We start from the raw sequence: 22,186 nt of genomic DNA, 5'->3' as shown, positions 1-22,186 counted from the left end.
GAGAGACCACAGCAGTAAGAAGGAGCCCAGGCCCTCACATGCAGATGCTGCCCCATTCTCTGTGCAACTCCTCTGAGGAGAAGCTGGGGGTCAGTGACACAGTGGCAATTGGCAGGCTGGGGACTGAGGCCTGTGGTGCTGAGATTGCCTGGTACCATTTTCTGTGGGCCTACTGTGTGGACATGGAGGGACAGGTGGCATACCCTGGCTATAGCCAAGCCTTAAGCGGTGCAGGTCCCTGGATGGTTGTCCTTGTACTGTTGTGCCCTCTCCTTAAGATGTCTCAGCTTCAGCCCCCCTGTGACCAATGCACCCATCTTAAGAGCTCTCTGGGGCCCGGTCTAGTGGCTCATGACTTTAATCCCAGCACTCGGAGGCTCAAGGCCAGGCTGGTCTACAGAGAAAACTCTAGGACAGCCCGAGCCACATAGAGACCTTGTCTCACACAAAACAACAACCATCATCTGTTGCAAGAGCAGCCTCTCCCGGAGACATTGCGCCCAGGGCTTTCCTGGCTTTGCTCACATTAACTCTCCCGGCAGTGGCAGGAGGAAGGAGGGACAGAGTGTTCAACTTCCTGTTGCCAAACAACAAAGCCACAGGCTCCTGGCAGCCCAGGAAACATGGTTCCTGGACCCCGCCTGTCAATGAGTGGACAGCATGTGGAAGCTCTGGGGTGCAGAGTCGTGCTGGGCTGGCAGCTGTGTGACTCAAGAACAGCTGCAGGGCCAGGACTAGGTAAGCCACACGCTCCTCCCATATAGTAAGCTCAGGCTGGGGCACACTCACTCATTTTTCCTGACCAGCGGTCCTTTCAGCTTGGTCTCCAGCCCCCCGAAAAAGCCTTTCATGTTCTCTGTGTTCTTCAGCAGCCGCTCGGCAATGTCCTTCTTCTCTGCCAGCCAGCTGTTGGCTGACTTCAGGTAGGAGTCAATACTGCCTGCTGGCTTCTCCCTGGGCTCTGTCGGGGGCAGCTGGGGCTTGCCTTGAAAGTGGGGAGAAATGGAGTAAGAAGCAGTCTGCAGCTCAGATGAGAGAGAGAGAGAGAGAGAGAGAGAGAGAGAGAGAGAGAGCGCCTGAAGGTGCTTCCCAGGGACTGCAGGACAGGAGGTGCTGCCCTCAGTCTCCTCAACAGGGTAGGTGGTCAGAAGCAGCTGGCTTAGCAAGCTCCCCCAGAAGGGAAGGCCGGGCCTCTCCGGAGTGTTCAGTAAGCACAGACTACACAGAGAAGTGGGCAAGAGCCAGGTGGGAGGGCAGAGGTAGCCAGAAGGAGCTGGCATCTGGGAAGAAGAGAAATCTACACTGAGAGCCACACAGCAGGTCTGAGAGACCAGAATTCCTTCCTTAGGGCAGTGAGTGGAAGTAACACCACAAAGGAAACGCCGATGGACTCCGACTGGGCGAATAGGATAAAGCTTTCTATTTGATTTGATGGTAGCCAGTCAAGCAAACAGCCTGCCATGATCTATAGCAATTGGGCCATTTGGGGATGCTGGGAGCAGGAGACCTGGAGCACGTGCAGAAGCGGGCTGTTAGGGACTACTCGATTACCCATGCCCAGGCCTCCATAGGGAGGGTCCAGCACCCTCCCTGAAGAGTTGAACTGGTCTCTTTTGGCTGGCTGCAGGGCTCAGCACAAGACACCCTATAACTCCTGCACACTGGTCCTTTCAACACCATGAGCCAAAAGAGACCCCTAGGCTCTGTACCTTTGCTCAGTTATCCCCAGCTACCCCGGACTCTTCCCAGGATAGCCTGCTCTGAATTGTGCTTTGCTGGAGCAGAAAGCTGAGTCCCCACATGTAGCATTCCTGCCTCCTGTCATTTCCTTTGCAGTGTGGACAGCCATGCCCTGACCCCAAGTGCATCCCACATTTCCTCCCACACCGGGAGTCTCATGCCTGCTGTCCTCCTCCCAATATCAGCTCCTTCTCTCTGGAAGCCACACAGCACCTGCTGTTAATAAAGGAAGCTTCCCTCCTGCTGTGTTCCCGGCTCCCAGCTCCTTTCCCAGGGTGGCTGCTCTGGTCAGTCGTACTCACCCAGATGGTAGTAAGTGAAGCACATGGTCATGAGGTTCTTGGCAGGCCCGAAGTCGTCCATCTGGTGGCATCTGGGATGTGAACAAGATTGGCTGGCTAGAGCCCCACTGCCCAACTCCCAGAGATTCACTGCCCCTGCTTCCCATGTGCTGGGATTAAAGGCATGTGGTGCTGATGTGCTGCCACGGGCCCGGCACCCCTGCAGGTTACCGAAGCAGGACCAAACGCTTGGGAAGCCTCAGTACCAAATGCTGCCACACACAGCGATGACCGGAACAGTGGTCAGGAAAGCCACTGCAGGGGCATGGCCTGGTTCTAGGTGTGGGTGGATGTTTGTGGCCCTCAGCCTGCTCGCTTTCACATTAAGATCAAATCAAGGTCCAGGAAGCTCAGCCCATTGTACCCCAGCTGGGGCAGGACTGGAAGTCATCTCAGGCCTTGGTCCCGCACCACTGATGTGGACCATTGGCCATTGCTCCTGTTTCTCAGGGTTCATCAGGATGTTCAGTGCTGTCCCTCACCGGAGCCTCCTGGGGGGCTGTAAGAACATGAACCACAGGGTATCCCCAGGCTCAGACTGGTTGTGTGGGGAAAGAATATGTATGACTCCTAAGACCCCAGGCCACTGCTTTCCCTAGTCACATCGATTATTGAAAATCAAAGCAAACTAGTGCACGCAAGACTGGCATACCGAGCGCCACTCTTACTCTGAAAGGGGCCATTTTACTGTCCTGCAACACACTAAAGATTACAGCCAAATAGTAATGGATATTCACACAGCCATCCAACTCAGCAAACACAAGGAGAGAAGGATGCTTTAAAAAGAGGAAGTTTGAGCCAGGAGTGGTGGCACACATCTTTAATCCAAGCATTTGAGGGGCAGAGGCAGGCGGATTTCTGAGTTTGAGGCCAGCCTGGTCTACAGAATGAGTTCCAGGACAGCCAGGGCTACACAGAGAAACCCTGTCTCGAAAAACCAAAAAAAAAGGAAGTTCTACTAGTCCAGTTACAGATGCTATACTGTGAATGAGAAGGGCAAACAGAATGATGTCATCTCCCATTGAGGCAGGAGGGAGCCGAGTAGTGGGCTCCCGGAAGGTGGTGGTCACGGATTCCAGCCCTGAGTGGATGACAGCTGTGTGGCCATTACTCACAGCTGGCTCGCCAGGGGTGGGAAAGGTGGAAGGGACAGCTGCAAGAGGCTGTGGAGAGGCTATTACTCACTCAAACAGCACTACCGCGAAGGACTGCACCAGGCGGTAGAAGGTTGGCTCCGACACACACTTGGACTTGCAGCGCTGTGCAGAAAGAACCAGGCCGGTCAGTGTCGGTGGGACTTGTCACTCTGCATGTCTCCATGCACTTGGAAGGGCCCCAATGGCCACCTCCCCTTGACCAGCACCCTGGACAGGGCACAGGAGTTCTCCGGGGCCCTCTGCACTGGAGCCCAGAGGTACTCCTCTATGCCATCCTCACAGGATTTCATAAAGAAACTTCACATCCAGCTCCCCCACGGGGAGAAGTATGGAGAGACAGGACCCCAAATGACAACATTGCTATTCCTGAGTTTGTTAATCCCTTTTCCCTGTATTTTCTAATTTCTCTCCGAAGACTACACCCCTACATAGAAACATGCAAGGCATACAAGGCGTGATTCTTTCCCCAGGTCTCTCCATACTTTTGGTTTTGCCTGGCTTTCACAATTCTGACTATATTATCTTTCGCAAAAATTGAATGCTAGAGGTTATTTCATAAAAACATGCGTGGACACAGCCCGCATGCTTGCCTTTGGAAAATAAATTTGTGGGGCGGTCTTGCCACAGTCCCTACTCCTTTCAAAGGAGAGCTTCCAGTCAGGGGAAGGTCTTTATATCCTTCCCCAGCTGTGTTTGACCTCTTTCTGGCTTGCACCCTCCTCTCTCTTCACCACAGTGGTGCTGACCAGGTTGTTGGCCACCATCCACCACCACCACCCCCACCCCCACCTCACCTGTGCGCTCACAAAGCGTGCGAACCATTCCCGGCCTTTCCCGTCTTCTCCGCTGCAGTACTCCCCAAACTTGGCTTTCTCTTCCTGGTCCAAGTCCTCCCTGGAGGAAGGGCAGAACAAAAACATGGACCCAGGTCCTCTAGGAGGGGATGGAGGACAGTGGGGTGTGTCCCCAACTCTCAGCGCCTTCCAGGGAACAGTGTCTTGCATTTATTTCTGAAACCAGGAGCCTGACTTCAAGGTCCAGATATGGCTTGAGCGTCGAATGGGGCCTACCCAGTGGGAATTCCACCCATGGCTCTGCCAGCAGGCCTCCTGCTCAGGTGATCTGCGCCCTGATGAGGGCACAGGCCCTAAGAGCCCTTACTTCTCTGTGGATAGGCAAACATTTCCCTCAAATTTACAGATGACAATGAGGCAGAGAGCTTGAGCTTATATAATTTGTACTTATTGGTTTGTCACTAGACAATAATATTAATTATACATGAAATATTATATATAAACATTAACATATTCTAATTGATACATTATATACGAATATATAGCATATTATATGTATTATAATATAAAACATAATGTCTAAAATATCATAAATATATAAAATATAATAGTAATATATTTACATATATATTTCTTTATCTTAAATTTGCTATGTGGCCAATGGTGACCTTGATCTCTGCAACCTCCTACCTCCACCTCCCAAGTGCTGGGGTTACAATTCTATGCCACCAAGCTTGCTTTCTGCACTGCTCAGGGTTAAATGCACTTTGGGCTCATGCACACAGGGCAAGTAACTTTGCCAGAAGAGCCACAGCCACAGCTACAGGTCAACATTTGTCTTGTTTGAATGAAAGTGGACAATCACACTGTAAACCAGGATCCTCGGGACTATAGCTGTGGGCAGACTGTCCCCATAAGAATGGGCTTGATACCAGGCATGGTGGCACACGCCTTTAATCCCAGCACTCGGGAGGCAGGGGCAGGCAGATTTCTGAGTTCAAGGCCAGCCTGGTCTACAGAGTGAGTTCCAGGACAGTGAGGGCTACACAGAGAAACCCTGTCTTGAAAAACCAAAAAAAAAAAAAAAAAAAAGAACGGGCTTGATAGAATCCAGGAGCACACCCAGAGGAGCTACGGTGCCTCGAGCTCTGCATTTCCACCAGCTCAGGAGATGCTGATGTAGCTGGCCCATAATGAATCTAAGTTCTGGTGAGCTGTGTAGCTGCTAACAGATCAGTGACTAGACCTGGAACCCTTTGAGTCTGGGCTGCCACCTACCTCCCTGTCCCAGCTGAGGTACCACTTAACAGTGCCGAGGACAGGCAGCGCTACAGCAGAGATGCTCTGCTCAGGCTGTAGTCTAACCCCAGGCATCTGCTTTCTGGGCCTTTGCTGTTGGTGCCCCTACTTTAAAGGTTCTACCATGCAAACACGATGACTTGAGCTGATCCCTGGAAGCCATGTAAAAGCTGGCTGTGATGGGCCAGCTAGTCTGTAGTGAGCCACACAGCAGCATAACAAGAGAGCCTGCCTCAACAAGGCAGAAGTGAGAACTGACCCCTGAAAGTCACACACACACACACACACACACACACACACACACACACACACATACACATACACAGAGCAAATGAACCAACCCACGGACTCTTAATTAAAAAAGAACTACAGCCGGGTGTAGTGCCGCATACCTAGCACTCAGGAGGCAGAGGCAGGCGAATTTCTGAGTTCGAGGCCAGCCTGATCTACAGAGTGAGTTCCAGGACAGCCGACATAAAAGCTGGATGTGCAACCATATACCTGTCACTCCAGTGCTGAGGACAGGGACAGGAGCATCTTGAGGGCTCACTGGTCAGCTAGACTTCCTCAGGCTCAGAAGAGACCCTCTCTCAAAGAGGTGCAGAGTGAATAGGAAAGATACTTGACATTAGCTTCTGGCCCGTGAACCATTATAGGCATGTACAGTTGCACACACACACACACACACACACACACACACGAAGGCAGAGGGGCTGTGCGTAGCTCAGCAGTAAGCCATTATAGGCATGTACAGTTGCACACACACACACACACACACACGAAGGCAGAGGGGCTGTGCGTAGCTCAGCAGTAAGGCACTTGCCTAGCACGGATGCCTATGGCCCCCTTAGGCTAAAATATTTAAATGCATAGTGTGTGTTAGAGAAGGTATGTCACTGGGGGGTGGGCTTTGGGTTCAAAAGCCCACACCATTCTCAGGTAGCTCTCTCTGCCTTGTTTATATGTACCAGGATGAAAATGCTCAACTAGTGATCTAGTGCCATGCCTGACTGATCGCTGCCATGCTCCCCGCCATGATGGTCATCCCATGAAACTATATGCCCCAAGTCAATGTTCTGTTTTGTAAGTTGCCTTGACTATGGTGTCTCTTCACAACAACAGAAAAGTAACTGAGACTGTTGCTGGTCTCCACAGTCCTCACTGCCTGCTGAGACACGAACAACATGGATACCAACAGGGCCTGCAGCTGCACCCACTTCCCGCATGAGACAATCCTCAATACTCTCAGGGAAAAAAAAAAAAAGAATGCTCAGAGAAAATTCTGGAATGACTATGTAAGCTCCTTACAGAACGTATCATTTGTTTCTCCACAGCATCTTCTGTCTAAGTAGGAACAGGGGTACAGCCATACCTTATAGGTTACTGAAGACACCATGGAGGACAGTTGCCCATCTGGTTCCTTGGTCCCCATGAGGCCATGAAATGGAGTCAAGCAAGGAGACTAAGAGGATGTGGGTGAACTGGCTACTCTGAGACTGAGTTCCAGGGCTGACTTGGATAATAAGCAGGGAGCATAGGTCTGGCCAGGCTGAGGACCGTGCCCTCTGTGGCCACCCTTGGCGCTGGCATCCCGCCTATGAGCTATCAGTATGCTGCCTTCCGGACAGTCCTGGACAGTAGGGACATGATCTGCTGCTCCAGGTAATGGGCATTAGTTGGTCCAAGGTGGAGTCCAGGACTGGAAACTATCGGTTTTGTTGTTGTTTTCCAGAGCTAAGGACCAAACAATGGGGCCTTGAGCTTGTGAAGGAAGCACTCTACCACTTCAGTAGTTTGAATAAAAATGGCCTCTAGAGTGACTCCCACAGGGAGAGGCAATTACTAAGGGGTGTGGCCTTGTTGGGGTAGGTGTGGCCTTGTTGGGTGGGTGTGGCCTTGGAGTTGAAGTGTGTGACTGTGGGGGTGTCTATGTCCAGTATGTCTCACTATCTTCCTTCTGCTACCTGAAGATTAAGATGTAGAACTCTTAGCTTCTTCTTCAGCACCAAGTCTGCCTGTGTGCCACCATGTTTTCACCATGATGATAATGGACTGAACCTCTGAAACTGCAAGCCAGCCCCAATTACATGTTTTTCATTATAAGAATTGCTGTAGTCATGGTGTCTCTTCACAGCAATACAAGCCCTAACTAAGACAAACCACTGAACTAAAACCCCTACTCTCCAGGAGTGGGAACTCTTTAAAACCTCCCAGTGTGACTTTATAGGCAGTGAAGAGCCACTGTAGTCTATAGTAGGTAGCAGACTAGTGTCCTTAAAAGGCCTACTCTGCACCCCAAAGAAGGCTTAACCCCCATCCCAAAGAGGGTCCACCCTTCTTCTCACAAAGGGTCTACCTTCCATTCACAGAGTCTGTTCATCCCACAGAGGGCCTAGCCTCCACCCCACAGAGTCCCACAGAGGACCTACCCTCCAGAGAAGATCTTCTCTACGTAGCTGCGCATAAACTCTCGAAGTGCCAGGGTCTCCTCATCTGGGGCGGAATCAGCACTCTGATTGGAGGAGAAGGACTCATTGGAGGAAGAGCGTCGGTCCTGGTCCCAGGATGGGTGTGAAGGTGACTCGCCCATGTCGTTCTCACTGTCTGCGGACTCGGTGGTCTCACTCTCAGATGCACCATCACCCAGGGAGCCATCTGGGTCCTGGAGCGTTGACGGTGCTGCTTCCAAAGGAGGGGAGGTAGGTGGTTCAGTCTCAAAGTCAATCAGGGAGCCCACAGGGACTTCTGGGGCCTCCATGGTAGCTGGGCTGCCAAACAGGATGGGCACAGCCTGAGGAGCAGCTTCCTGAAGCTGCAAGCGTATACAATGTGTGGGGAGCGCCTGGCCACCACGGCCGAAGTCTCTTGCAGCTCAGAGGCCCTGTGGCGTCTGCAATGGAAACAGACATAAACACTGTCACTATGAGAAGGACAGTTCCCCGAGGAAAGCCACTGAGCACAAATAGACTTGAGGGAAGCGTGACTCACACTTTTCCTACACAGATGATAATCTCTGTACCTCAGAGTCCGGGATGCCAACAGCCATGTCCCCTTTGCTGCTATGCAGAAGCATGACACGGGCACACTAACTGAAGGAGTCCAGGGACGCCAGCATCAGGATCCCTCCCTGCTAAGCAGCACACCACACCTCTACCTGCTCCAGCCAAGGGAAGCAGAGCTAAGGACCAGCTACAGACTCCTGCTGGCTCGCTGGCCTATGTAGCTGCAGAAGTGGCACCCTGCTGAGCCATCCTCCTCTCCCCCAACCCCCAGCTCCTTGTCAGTCTTCCTCCAGACCTGGAGCCTACCCAAGCTTCTTGCTGCTTCTCAGTCTCTGCGTGGTCCCCTGTGCTGCAGCCACCTGGATATCAATGGCAAGTCACCTCCTGTGCTTTGATCACTGCAGTCCCTCCTCCTCTCCCTCCTCCTTTGTTCCTCTCTTTCTTCCCCCTTTCCCTCCCTCCCTCCCTATCCCCACTGCAGAATCCTGTTCACCCTGAAGGCCAAACTCACTCACGTGTCCACCTCTGGAGAGGCCTCTCTCCATAGCAATTCAAAATTAATTATGGTCCCTGCTGACCCTGCACTAGCCTTTCATCTAGACTCGTGTATGAGCAAGTGCGGACTCTTACTGAGCATCTGGTGTGTGAATGAGCACACTTCAGTGGGAACAAGCTCACGCTGCTGAGAGAGCATGGGATGCAGGGCACACAGACCCGGGCTGTGATGGAGACTTCAGCTTCCAAACTCAGACTCTGGTACCGGTTCAGAACGTATTCGCTATTCTGGAAGCCATGCTTATCAGCACTAAGGAGCAGCAGCCAAATGGCAAAGACCCAGGACAGCCATGCTAGGGGGGTAGAGGGAGCATCTTCATCCTTCCTCGGGCCTATCAGAGAAGATCCCCAGGAGGCGACTGCAGGGGCAGGACCACCATCTGTACCGCTTCTGTTGTTCTACTGGGGGAAGTGCAGTCCAAACCCACACACACTGACTCCTGAGAGCTTAACACTCACAGGTTGATCATAGATTCCCTCCAAACACCCAGCCCAAAATATTTTTAGATTCTCTGAGTCAGAAAGATAGAACAGCTGGCTCTGGCCACCATCCTCGGCGCACATGCACAGGGGCAGCGGTACACGTGCAGGAGAGTCCACAAAGCCTTCCTTGGGGCAGAAGCAGCTCACCAACCTTGGCTCTGACATCTTGTCTAGGCCAGGACAGTAGCAAGGGCCCACAGGTCAGAAGGCAGTGAGTGGACGCTCAGAGAGAATAGGGTAAAGGGGGGCACTAGGATTCCCTCTCCCAGTAACATCTGCTACCTACGTACGGCCTTGCTTTCTGGGAAGGTCTCCCTGCGTGAGACAGTGAGACTGGGTTCAATGTGGAAGGGCCATGTGGCACTGCATTATTACTCTCCAAAGAACAGAAAGCCACACACATGACCACATGCTTGTAGCTACCCATGGAGACCATACAAGGAAACCATCTGCAGTGACTAGGTCAGGGACACTGTTAATCCTACCACATTGTAGATTCATTCCACTCTAAGTAAAAACCCCGATTCTCACAAAACACAAACCACTCAGATGAACACACAAGAAGCCCAGCCACTAAATGCCCAGACAAGTCTCAAGCCATATTAATCACCGCAAAGAAACACGTAAAATTTCCAGGTGTGGTGGCTCATGCCTGTAATTCCAGGTAGAGATGCAAAGATCCAGAGTTCAAGGCCATGCTCAGATAAAAAGTGAGTTTGAGGCCACTACATTTGACCCTGTCTCAAAAAAAAAAAAAATTAAAACACACAAATTAGACCATTTATGCACCAAGGTACATTTAAAAACTGCAATCGAGCATGCCTTTAATCCCAGCACTCAGGAGGCAGAGGCAGGTGGATCTCTGAGTTCTAGGTCAGTCTGGTTTACAGAGTGAGTTCCAGGACAGCCAGGGCTACACAGGAAAACCCTGTCCAAACCAACCAACTAACCAAACAAACAAACAAACAAACAAAAAACTACTACAGTGCAAACCCTACCAAAGGTCTAGTTAAACTGACATTCTCCGGTTCACTGGCAATGAGGGCAGATGCAACTTCAGAAATTCTATGTCTGTCAAGAATTTGAACGCTTGAAATTTATTCTAAGAAAAGGGTTCAGTTACACACTGTACTGGCTGGTTTTGTGTCAACTTGACACAGGCTGGAGTTATCACAGAGAAAGGAGCTTCAGTTGGGGAAGTGCCTCCATGAGATCCAACTGTAAGGCATTTTCTCAATTAGTGATCAAGGGGGAAAGGCCCCTTGTTTGTGGGACCATCTCTGGGCTGGTAGTCTTGGTTCTATAAGAGAGCAAGCTGAGCAAGCCAGGGGAAGCAAGCCAGTAAAGAACATCCCTCCATGGCCTCTGCATCAGCTCCTGCTTCCTGACCTGCTTGAGTTCCAGTCCTGACTTCCTTGGTGATGAACAGCAATGTGGAAGTGTAAGCTGAATAAACCCTTTCCTCCCCAACTTGCTTCTTGGTCATGATGTTTGTGCAGGAATAGAAATCCTGACTAAGACACACAGGAAAAAAAAAATACTGTGACCCTGACAGACAGGCTTCTACACACAGCTAGTAAAATAATTATAACATGGACATCATAGCAGCCAGTGTCTGAGGCAGTGAGGACAGTGTTGATAGTCACAGAAAATATCCTACTGTGTACCATCTCTACTGGGACACTGGGGACTCTGGGATATAACAGTGGACTGGAGACACACTCAGCACTGGTAACAGGATGGCACTAAGTCCAGGTCCCTCCCTCAGCCCACTATCATACCAGTGACTTGTGAGTCAAAGAAGAAGCCAGTTTAAGAGACGAGAAGAGCCGCATGGGCCTGACATCACAGAAGGCAAGACAAGACTGATTTGAGGCTCTTTCTGATCCAGCCCTGGACTCATGGGGCTGGCAAGGTGAATAAGTCACCCTTTCCAAGAAGCCCAGAACTGCCTCTGCCTCTGTGAGTTCAGAATGATGTCTTAGTCATTTTTCTATTGCTGTGAAGATGCACAATGACCACAGCAACTCTTTAAAAAGGAAAGCATTTAATTGGGGCTTGAGGTTTAGCCCATTATCAGCCTGACAGGAAGCATGGCAGCATGCAGGGAGCCACGGTGCTGGAGAGGAGCTGAGAGTCCTACATCTTGATCCACAGGCAGAGAGACACTGAGAGCCTAGCTTGAGCATTTGAAATCTCAAAGCCCACCATCCCCAATGACATACTTCTTCCAACAAGGCCACATGTCCTAATCCTTTCAAATAGCACCACTCCCTATGAGCCTGTGGTGGCCATTTTCATTCAAACTACCACAGATGGTGACAAAAACACAGGCCAGGGACAAAGGGGCCAGATGCTGGTCCTTGGCCTTGAGTGCACAGCTTGTTTAGTGTCCTTTCCCCTGAGGATACTCAGCATCATGGCCTAATCTCTCTCAGAGGAACAGGCCAGCCGGGCAACCTTGCATACAGAGCCAGGATGCCCTGGTGAGGTGACCAACCCTCCTTACAGAATTGAGATGCTGTGGTGAGATGGCAGTTGCCATAGGACCTGGGCATGAGCTCCTAGTCCCCTCCTCAGGAAGGAAACACAGCTATACATTTCCCAGTGAGACAAGGTATTGGTCTCTGTAGCTCTCACAACAACCTCAGAGGAGGATCTCGGATGGCCTGAGGACATAGAACTGACTGTCTCTGCTTTGAGCCAGCCAGGGTCTTCTATTCAGGAGCACAGATCCAGTAATAGCAGAGTTCTTAGAGATTTCAAGGCATGATGAAATCTTCCAGTTTTTCAATGGTGGCAATGAGTTTAAATTCATTTCAAAGCACCTTGTGGGCCCTAAATCTGTGGATCTATAGGAAGAGGCTCCAAGAGGCCCTGGTGGTAGCCAGTCTAAGACCCCAGATTTTTGTTTCAGGACTCTGCTCCACAATGCAGACATCCTCAGGCTTCCAGGAAAGCTACCCGCCTCCCCACACTTTCATGGTTCATGTTCAAGGTGCTGCCAAGTAGCTGTGATTTCCTCATTCAGCTGAGATTCCTTCATGCCACAAACTCCCTGATTGTTCACCGTGAATCAGCCACTGTACAAGGAGCAGGAGGTATAGCCAAGAGCAGGAGCTGGAGTGTCTGCTTCTGTGTGCTCACAAAGTACAAGAGTCAGTAAAGTGCTTGCCACACAAGCACAAGGGCTGTGTCGGATCTCTGACCCTGTGTTAACACAAACAAGCAGCCATGTGCACCAAGGAGCACCTGCAATCTCAACACTAAGGAGGGGAAAATAGGAGGGATCCTGCAGCCCCCCTGGCCAGGCAGCCTACTCAGATCTGCAGGCCCAGGCTCTGTGAGAGATTCTAGTTCAAAAAATCAGGCACAGGCTGTATAAGCTGAGGATGTGACTGCTCCATGCTATAGATAAGAGGAAGGTTTTTATTGTAGATATGACAGAGAGGCCAGCCAGAGAAAGAGTCGAGAACAGAGAGATAAAGCTGTAGCCTGAACAGGGCCAGCAGACTGGACCTGGCTATGAGGGAAGCAGAGTAGAGAGACAGAGAGAGTGAGGGAGGGGTGGGAGGGAACGATGAAGTCAGAGAGAGGGAGGTCCAGCCAAAATAGTAGGGTCATAAGAAGAATGAGTAGCTGGGACATTTAAGGGAGGAGAGGAGGGGAGGCAGGATCTGAAATGTGTAATAGGCACTTTTTAGTGATACTAAGAGATCCTGGAGGCCAGCTGTGGTTTGCTATGCTTAAAAGGCACCACAGATATCCATGTGTCCCTTCTACCAGTGATAAGGGGAATATCTCCTTTTGGTAGAGAGGAACAGGCTTTACGAGTTCCTGAGAAACACTGGCTTTTGTCTAAGGGAAATGGAGCATCCTTTGGACCTAACAATTGAGGAAGACATCTGACATTGACTTCTGACTTCACACACACACACACACACACACACACACACACACAAGAACATGAACAGGTATACACACATATAAGACTACTGAGATTTTCTCTGCTAGGTCTGGTAAGGAGATCTGGCCCCCAGAAGCCAGTACCACACACAAGTGCTAAGGTGACCATGGCCTAGGAGGTCCTTGTAGTCGCTGGGCAGCTGCTCACTGGAAAAGCAGACCAGAGAAGCCTTCCTATCTACTGAAGGCCTGGGTGGGCCATAGGAAGTTTGGGGGAAAGGTAAGTGCAGGCCAGGGTGGCAGAGCCAAACAGGTAGGCCCTGGTAGGCAGCCATGGTATCACCATTTCAAGGGTAGGGAGGGCATGATAACTTCCTCCTTGGGTCCCTCCCAGCCCCACCTGTGCATCAGCCTTCCCAGCTTTAGGAGGAACTATGACAAGATTGCCTGCTATCACATTTGGCCACATCCCCGGAGCCTTGTTCAAACTCTGATTTCTCCAACACCACCATAGTGAGAGCTGGGATTTCCCTAGAAAGCAACTCTGAGCACAAAAGGTATATGTGCATGCAGTGTATGTGTGTGTACATGCATGCTCTAGTTTCCCTGTGGCCCAGCCCTTGCCTGAACAGGACACACAGCACAACAGTTGCTTTGTCTCTTGTCTCAAAACTGCCAAAAGTGGAGGCAGAATGGGGCTGGCAAGGTTGCATCGTGGTCCTGGGATATGAAGATAGCATGATGTCATCACCGGGGGCCTTAGGAATAAGGGTGGTCAGAGTCAGAAAAGGAGATGACACTGGGCTGCTGGGTTGGTGATAAAGAAAAACTGAAAGCCAAGGACTTGGGGAAGCTGGGGAGCAGGGAAGCACATTTTCCCTGCAGCCTTGAGAAGGACTCAGGGAAGCGCATTTTCCCTGCATTTCCCTGTGAGAAGGGCTCTTTCCAGCACCTTGACTATCCCAATAAACCAGCTGAGAACTTCTAACCTTCACAGCAATAAAGCAGTAAATGTGAGCTGTTTTAAAGCCACTAAGTACATAGTCATTTGTTCCGGTAGCAATAAGGAAGGAAGACAAATGTTACTACATAAAATACCTGTCAGGTGTAGATATCTGGGTATTTCTTGTACCCTCAGGGTACCAGAAAAAAGGCTACTGAGACCTGAGGCAGTGTGGAAGTTGGGCCCTGACTGCCCCACATCCAGCAGGGACCATCACAAATCCCTTTCCAACTGGGCTGGGGTCTAACAGGCTTCTATAGTGGCCTGTTAAAGCTGCTTCCTCCTATTGGTCACTCAAGCTCTGGAGACTCTTAAGACTTCCATTGCCTTCCTTAAACACACTACAGAGGGCCGGGAAGCAGGAAGGCCATTTGCCCTCTCCCGCTGCTTGTTCCTTCTGGCCTGTACCCATCATCTGTCCCTTTCAACACTAGAAGACAACTGAATCTTCTGCCTCCAGGTAGTGGCTGTTTCTCTCATAACAGCTGCAAACACACCAGTGGTCCTGTCTGCTCAGTGTGCTCTGGTGCCCTGCATGGTGCCTGGCTGGGAATTGACTATGGTGGTCTGGATACAAATGTAGGAGTTGCCCACGAGAATGCCCACTGAGGTGGGCGGCGCCATTCCCTGGGCTGAGGTGTCAGATGAAATGAAAAGCAGGACGTGAGCTGAGCACCAGCGTTCGCTCATTTCTGTCTCTTAGGTGCCTTAAGTTCCTGTTGCCTCGGTTTCCCCGCTGCGATGGGCTGTAACTGCACTACATTGCTTTTGTCTGCTATTCTATCACAACGTCAGAACGCAGTTGAGATACCCTGCACAGCAGCACACCAGTGCAAGCACAGTGGAGGAAAGTGGAAATTATCACGAGGCTCACAAGACCTCAGCCCACCCATACACACACCCAGTCGGTCTGCTGCAGCACTGCTTCCCGTGACTCCCTCTGGGCTTTCTGGACATATACTCCCACAGCCTCCCCTTACACCCGTCCCAACCTAACAAGAACCTCAGAAGGCTGTGACATGGTGCCCTGACACAGTCCCTGACAAAGCCCTGGAGGCCAGTACCCCAACCAGGTGGCAGCCACTGGAGAAGTTCAGAAACAAGCCACCTACTTTAAGACCAAAAGAAGACCTTCAACTTTGCCAAGCTGATGAGTTCAACTTTAATTTAAAAAAAAAAAAAAAAAAGAAAGAAAGAAAAAGGAAAAAGGAAAGGACATGACTGCTCCTAGGTGTGGTGGAGGAGAAGGTTTACTGCAGATAAAAGGGAGAGCATAGCCAGAAGCAGGGACATCTGGGAGAGTCCAGAGTGGATGTGACCCTGATCCGTGTGAGGAGAGGGGAGGGGAAGGAAGAAGAGAGAGGAAGGAACCAGGAACCAGGTGCAGCTGCCAGGAGACCTAAAGAGAGCAGAGTAACGGAAATGGTTGGCTTATGTAGAGAAGAGCAGATGGGGAAAGGCAGCTCTTCTCAGCCTCTGGGCTGGAGGAGTTTAGGGTAGGAGGCAGGTATGCCAGCCAGGAGGGCCATGTAACAAGTAGGGACTGATGATGCTCAGAGAACCTGGCAGTAGGCATTCATTTGCTTTGCCATGCTAAATAGGCACCTCAGCTGCCTTGGTCCTCCTGGGAGACGTAACAACAGTCCCAAAGATCCTCACCAACCAATCTGCTCCTCACTGAGAATAAGAGACTGTGCAACCAGGCAGGGACCTAGGCCTAGTTGAGGTGGCAAGTGGTAGCTGGCTATGTTAGGAAAGAGAAGTTCTTCCCATGAGTGTAAGTATGTCAAGCCATAGAGAATATTATCAGTGTTCTTTTAGGGGCAGTGGTGCACAGGTAGCTGTTTATAGAGTTAAACCCAGTTAATATGGTTCCAGGGTAATTTACCGACTTGTAGAATCACATAAACCCACTACTGCCCTTAAGTGACAGATGAGTTGAGTTTCTTGGTGGCCAAACCAAAGGTGACACATGGTGTGCTATGAGACTCTTGTCCTGCCAGAGGCACCCACAGTTACTTTCTCCAAGTACCTGCTGAGCCCCCTGCTTCCCTCCCTCCCTCCCTCCCTCCCTCCCTCCCTCCCTCCCTCCCTCCCTCCCTCCCTCCCTCCCTGTGCAGAGACACTGGCTGTCCCAATAACAAAATCTCTAACAAGGCAGAGACAAAAATGTGCCTTTAAATGAGTCTAGAAAGCAGCAGGCACCCAGTCCCGCGCCTTTGGAATGGGAATCTGCCTGGCTGGAGACTGCCGCTAGGCGAAGACATGCACGGCATTTTGTGAGCCTCCCATCAGGTGCCAGATGTCTCATGCTGGCGTTCTCAGAGTGTTTCCAGTGCCAGCTCAGGAAGGTGGTAGCCAAAACAGGAGCGGTGTTGCAGTTGCTAGGGAAGGAGCTGCCACAAGGCTGTGAAAGTAAGTGGAAATTTGGCCATGTCCCCAGACATCAACAGCACCTTACACATCTGTAGGGGACACTCCTATGTGGAGGAGGATAGAGGAAGCAACTCTTAGCATCTCTCCCTCAGTCCCAGCCTCCAAAGGCACACTGCTGGTAATGGGGACAATGCAATGATCTACATAGTGAAGCAAGAAGACAAAGAGGCTGTCGCTGTGAATGGGCTTGGGGAAGGGAGGCTGAGGAGAGGCCAAGAGCACAAGACAAGATCTCCATGAATAGCATCAACAGGCTGGGTCACTTTGTGGTAAGAGAAGACAGAGAGAGAATAACATCTAGGCTGTGACACTACCCACAGGTGGGCCTGAAACAGCGTTACCAAGTGCTGCCACTGCGGAGTGACCTTGTGAGCAACCGTGTCATGGTCTTGGGCTAAACTAGAGACTGACCAGGGGAGTGCTAAGAAGTAGCCTTGTGAGAGAACCACAACATGCCGTGTAAGAAGTTAGCCAGTTCAGGGTCTTCATTTAGGGTCCTGGATCTGAACTGAGGACTGACATGCCACTCGCCACAGCACAGCCATGGTCCCTGAGTACAAGGCTGGAGGTGGAACATGGCTGCAACTCCAGGGAGCATCTAGAAGTGGGTGAGGGTCATGAACCGGAAGCATGTACAGGACCACCTAGGGTGTGGTACCAGCACAAGAGCTGGACACGATGGAGGAGATGGGGGAGCAGGCAGGGCTAGGCTGCAGAGCAGTAGTAGCTGTTCTCAGAGGCCAGTTAAGGTTGGCATGGAACTGTGACCACAGCTAGTCAGGAGGCCAGAGCTGACCACTGGTGGGTCACGTGATGCATCTCTTCCTCTCAGGCAAGGGGTGGAGAAGCATAGAATCTCAGAAGAAGTCACATCAAGGATGGGCGGTGAGTACAAAGGAGGAGGAGTAGCAAGATCTGGGAAAGGTAGCTGACGGTGTGAGTGTGCTGTCTACACATACACCACGGCCCATTACCACAGAAACGCATGTCAGGCTTAGAACATAGCAAACTCATGATAGGACAGCAGCACTAACATTTAATGCTGTGATCAAGGGAGTCACGATACCATATCTCATTCTCATAAAAAGGACCTCTAAAACAGATACATCCTTTACTTTATTTAATGTGCAATTACATCACCACAGACCCATTATGAAGTGGCTGTCACAGTGTGGTGACAAGAATTCGCTTATTTCTTGAGTAGAAATAAATAAAGCATACCAATCCCAGCCACACTGCCGAGAGAGTCCTACAAGGGCAGAACAGCCAAGGCATGCGTCTTCCCATGAAGAAATGCTGTGCTGAAAGGTACTCAGTGTGACGACACAACTACTGTCAACCCATGTGTCGGGGCAACCGCCACACAAGCTAGAGTGGTCCTGAGAGGCGCTGGCAAACCTCTGGTGGAAAGCCAGGTAACAATGCTGCTTGTGCTGAGAATGCTCAGAACACCCTGGAAGGAGCAACTAGCTCTTTCCACAGCGACACTGTGAATAGCCATGGCCCTGGCTATTGGCCCTGCACACATTGTTAACTTCAACCCTGAGGCCAGAGTGACCCTGGAGCCATCTACTTATACAGAACAGTGGATTTTCAAAGGCATCTTAAAAAAAAAAGATTTATTTATTTATTTTATGTATATGAGTACACTGTGGCTGTACAGATAGTTGTGAGCCTTCAGGTAGTTGTTGGGAATTGATTTTTTTTTTAAGGACCCCTGCTCACTCCAGTTGGCCCCACTCACTCAGTCCCTGCTTGCTCTGGCCCAAAGATTTATTTATTATTATACACAAGTACACTGTAGCTGTCTTCGGACGTGCCAGAAGAGGGCATCAGATCCCATTACAGATGGTTGTGAGCCACCATGTGGTTGTGGGATTTGAACTCAGGGCCTTCAGAAGATAAGTCAGTACACTTAATCACTGAGCCATCTCTCCAGGCCTCAAAGGTATCTTAATTTGATACATTTGCAAGACTTTAAAAAAGGATGAAAGAATAAAGTAGAGAGCCACTGGCAACAGAAGGCATTGAAATGACGCCATGCTGAGCTGCCACAGGAACATCAGAGAGGAAGTGGATTTCATGGTTGGGAACAACTATTTGGAGATGGGACCATGGCCTTCCATCTGTGAGGGGCTGGACTGCTCTTCATGGCTTGTAGGGTTCAAACAGGGTAAGGCCCATTGAACAGTATGGCCCTGAACATTGGGTCTTCTTGCCAGGAAAGCCAACAGGAAGGTTTCAACAGGGAGGGGTGCCTGTTGTTTCCCTCTGAGATGTTTCTCTGTGAAACTCCTTTGTAACCCTCATCATGTTACATGCAAAGGGATGCCAAGTTTAACATCTCTGGGAAGAAGAAAATGGGAAAGAAAGGACTGACTGTTGGTCCCTAATTGAGGGGGAGAAAATGAGAGGTGATATTCTCCATGAACAGCAGCTGGTCTATACCTAGATGAACCAGGCTGGGGGCAAGCCATGACTGAGACAGGCTCCTTCCTCCTTCTTCCTTGATTTTGCTACCATGGAAAGTTCTACAATAAACACCACCCTACAGCCAACATCTAGAATGATCTAAAAGGCTAGCAGCCCAAGTGGCCATGAAGTGGGGGATGCGAATCATGATTACAAGCAATAGCTCCTCCAAGTCTGAACTCCGGGGCCCTGTGTGTCACTCAAAACTCACGAGGTGATGGTTCTATTATCTCAGGCAAGTCCACTGGTCTCTGATTGTCATCATTCCTTCACGCCAGTGTTTCCACAGTAACCACATGCTTCAGTTTGATCTCAGTCACTGGTCAGTCCTGCCTCTGCAAGGTCTGTTGGCTTGAGACAGGGTCTTTTGCTGGGTATCTCTAGGTAGCCTGGAGTTTGCTATGTAGACCAGGCTGGCCTTGAACGCAGATCTCCCTGTCTCTCTCTGCCTTCTGAGTGCAGGGATTAAAGGTGTGTGGCACCATGCCTGTCCAGCCAGGGTTTTTTAACAGGACAAACCAACAGCTAGGACAGTTGGATGCAGTCAGGCTGACTGGCTTGACTTTCCTTGCTTTTGGGTTAATTTGGCAAAATATATAAACAGTGTCTGCCTTTTGGTATGGAGAAAAGAGCAGGCCATCACCAGGTGGAGACATGCTTCCTCCCATGGGATATAAAAGTATGCCTTCCCAAAAAGCCCACTGGAGGGCACGATGGGAGCGAGAGATGGTTCCTTCTCTTCAGGTTCAGTGCTGTCTTCTGGCACAGGAGGGCCAAGCATAAAGCTGCGCACATGTAGAGGACATCTGTGTCCCGTGGGAGGAGAGATCAAGCTACTGTCCTAGAGGCAGGAAGCCCTGGCAGACTGCCCCATGTCCTCTGTGGAAAGGCCACTAGTGTCCACCTCCGCCTCCTCAGGACACCTGTCATCTCTGTCAGAGCTGCCCACACAGCTCGCCAGGGACAAAGGCAGAGATGCTGTCATGATTCAGAAGCAACCTCAGGCAGGTACTTGAGCAACTCTGAACCTTCACCACTTCAGTACTGTACACCCTGGCCTTCGAGCCTGTCTCCCTCCCTGACCTTCAAGCCTGTCTCCCTCCCTGATCTTCAAGCCTGTCTCCCTCCCTGACCTTCAAGTCTATCTCCCTCTCCTCATCTTCAAGCCTGTCTCCCTCCCTGATATTCAAGCCTGTCTCCCTCCCTGATCTTCAAGCCTGTCTCCCTCCCTGACCTTCAATTCTATCTCCCTCTCCTCATCTTCAAGCTTGTCTCCCTCTCCTCATCTTCAAGCCTGTCTCCCTCCCTGACCTTCAAGCCTGTCTCCCTCTCCTAGTTTGCCTCTCCCTCTGGCTAAATCCCTAGCTATGTGGAAGCCTGCTCCACCACATGCAGAAATCTCAAGCTGACAGTGTTCTACCTGGGGGCCTTCTGCAGGTCACTGGTATCCTCTGACCCCCTCATGTCATCGCGCCTATCTGCTTGGTCTATTTTAGGGCAATAACCTAAACGTGCAACAAAGATGGGAAAACAACCAAAGGGTGCAATAAAAATGCTGTGTAAATATTCTTACATTAATTCTGTCACTTCACTGAAATCTGAGGGCAACACTGACAGCAGGGCATTGAGGAAAATGTTATGTTCAATGAAAACAAGACCAGAACTCAAAGGGCTCAAAGGGGACTATGGCCCCTGGGAAGCCTGGCTGCCTTTGTAGGTTGCCGTAGGGATCAAATGGGTGATGGAGGCGGCCTGTCCAAGAGCTACTACTCAGCAGCATCTTAATGCTAGGTGTCGTAAGGGACTGAACACAGTCCTTCAGAGCATTTTTTTTTAATCCAGTGAGAATCATTATTGCAATAAAATTCGGGCCCCCATCTTGAGATAGGGTTTTATGTAGCTCAGGCTAGACTTAAGCTCACTATGCAGCCCAGGATGACCTTGAACTTTTGAACTTACTGTCTCCACCTCTGGAATGCTGGGAATATAGATATGTCCCACCACACTCAGTTTATGTGGTGCTGGGAGCTGACCCCAGGGCTTTGAACCTGCTGGGCAAGCATTCTACCCACTGAGCTACATGCCCAGCCCTTGTTTTTGGTCGTTTCTTGGGTGTCTACTATTTTTTGTTTTAAAGTGAGATTTCACTTTGTAATCAAGGTGGGCCTAGCTACTCAGTACATATCTCAGGCCAACCTCAAAGGAACTATCTTTCCTTTTACCTCATAGAGAATATAAATGTGAATCATCACACCCAACTTTAGCTTTGCTTTTTGAAAATTAAAAAGTAAAAAACAAACAAAGGATGAAAGAGCGCAGGCAGGTACAAGCACACTGAGAACTTTCATTATTGCTATTGTTGAGACAGGATCTCACTCTGCAGCTTACGTTGGCCTGGAAACCACCTGCCTCACCTTCTCCAGTGATGGTGAGGTACTGGTTTCTTTATAGAGCTAGATTGGCCTCTGCACAGGAGGCCACATGCACAGTGACCATCTGGATGCAAACACCCACCACCTTGCGTTCAAGCCTCCACTCTCAGAAGCCTTTCCCGACATCTCCTCCTGAAACTGTCTAATGTAGGCTGCCTGTGGCTGACCTGAGATATGTGATGCCTTGGAATATGTACATGTTCCATATGTGCCTTACATGAACTGCCCAAAGGTAACTAACTGTACACAGTATTTCTGTGTGCCCGTGCTTGACTTGGACCCTCACATGAGATCTGCCATCGTATCTCATTGGTGCCACGGGGTTTAGGACTCCTTTGCTGTCACTCACTAGCTTAGCCCAGAAGGCTGCTCACTCACTGAAGACAAAACCAGCTGACTCACAGAGGACTGCAGAGAGCCCCTGAGCAGCAGCACAGCACTTAGCTTTGTCCAACCATCTACCCTGTTCCTCTTTCCCCACATAAGCCACACGGTTCCTGGCCAGACATGCAATGACATCCCTTTTCTTTATTCAGCCCGGGTTCTCTGCTCCACGCCGTGAGGCT

General features: G+C 50.4%; 1 protein-coding gene across 5 annotated transcripts in view; it reads right to left on the bottom strand.

Moving 5' to 3' along the window:
* 6430548M08Rik (RIKEN cDNA 6430548M08 gene) overlaps window positions 1-22,186 on the bottom strand; it is a 51,156-nt gene that overhangs the window by 11,884 nt on the left and 17,086 nt on the right. For 3 of the 5 annotated variants that reach the window (NM_172286.4, NM_001163761.1, NM_001163762.1), the window contains exons 2-6: window positions 7,761-8,221; window positions 4,033-4,132; window positions 3,267-3,340; window positions 2,043-2,113; window positions 790-985 (exon numbers count right to left, since the gene is read on the bottom strand). In NM_172286.4, coding sequence (NP_758490.3) covers window positions 790-985; window positions 2,043-2,113; window positions 3,267-3,340; window positions 4,033-4,132; window positions 7,761-8,089 — 770 coding nt within the window. In that variant the 5' untranslated portion in view covers window positions 8,090-8,221. Of the gene's footprint in view, window positions 1-789; window positions 986-2,042; window positions 2,114-3,266; window positions 3,341-4,032; window positions 4,133-7,760; window positions 8,222-8,350; window positions 8,496-8,639; window positions 8,715-22,186 lie in introns of those variants that run through there. The other 2 variants (XM_006530934.3, NM_001163760.1) reach the window with 2 other exon arrangements.

The sequence above is a fragment of the Mus musculus genome, chromosome 8 (genome assembly GCF_000001635.26).
Source record: "Mus musculus strain C57BL/6J chromosome 8, GRCm38.p6 C57BL/6J".
NCBI lineage: Eukaryota > Metazoa > Chordata > Mammalia > Rodentia > Muridae > Mus > Mus musculus.
This window is presented reverse-complemented; position numbering and strand designations above follow the sequence as displayed.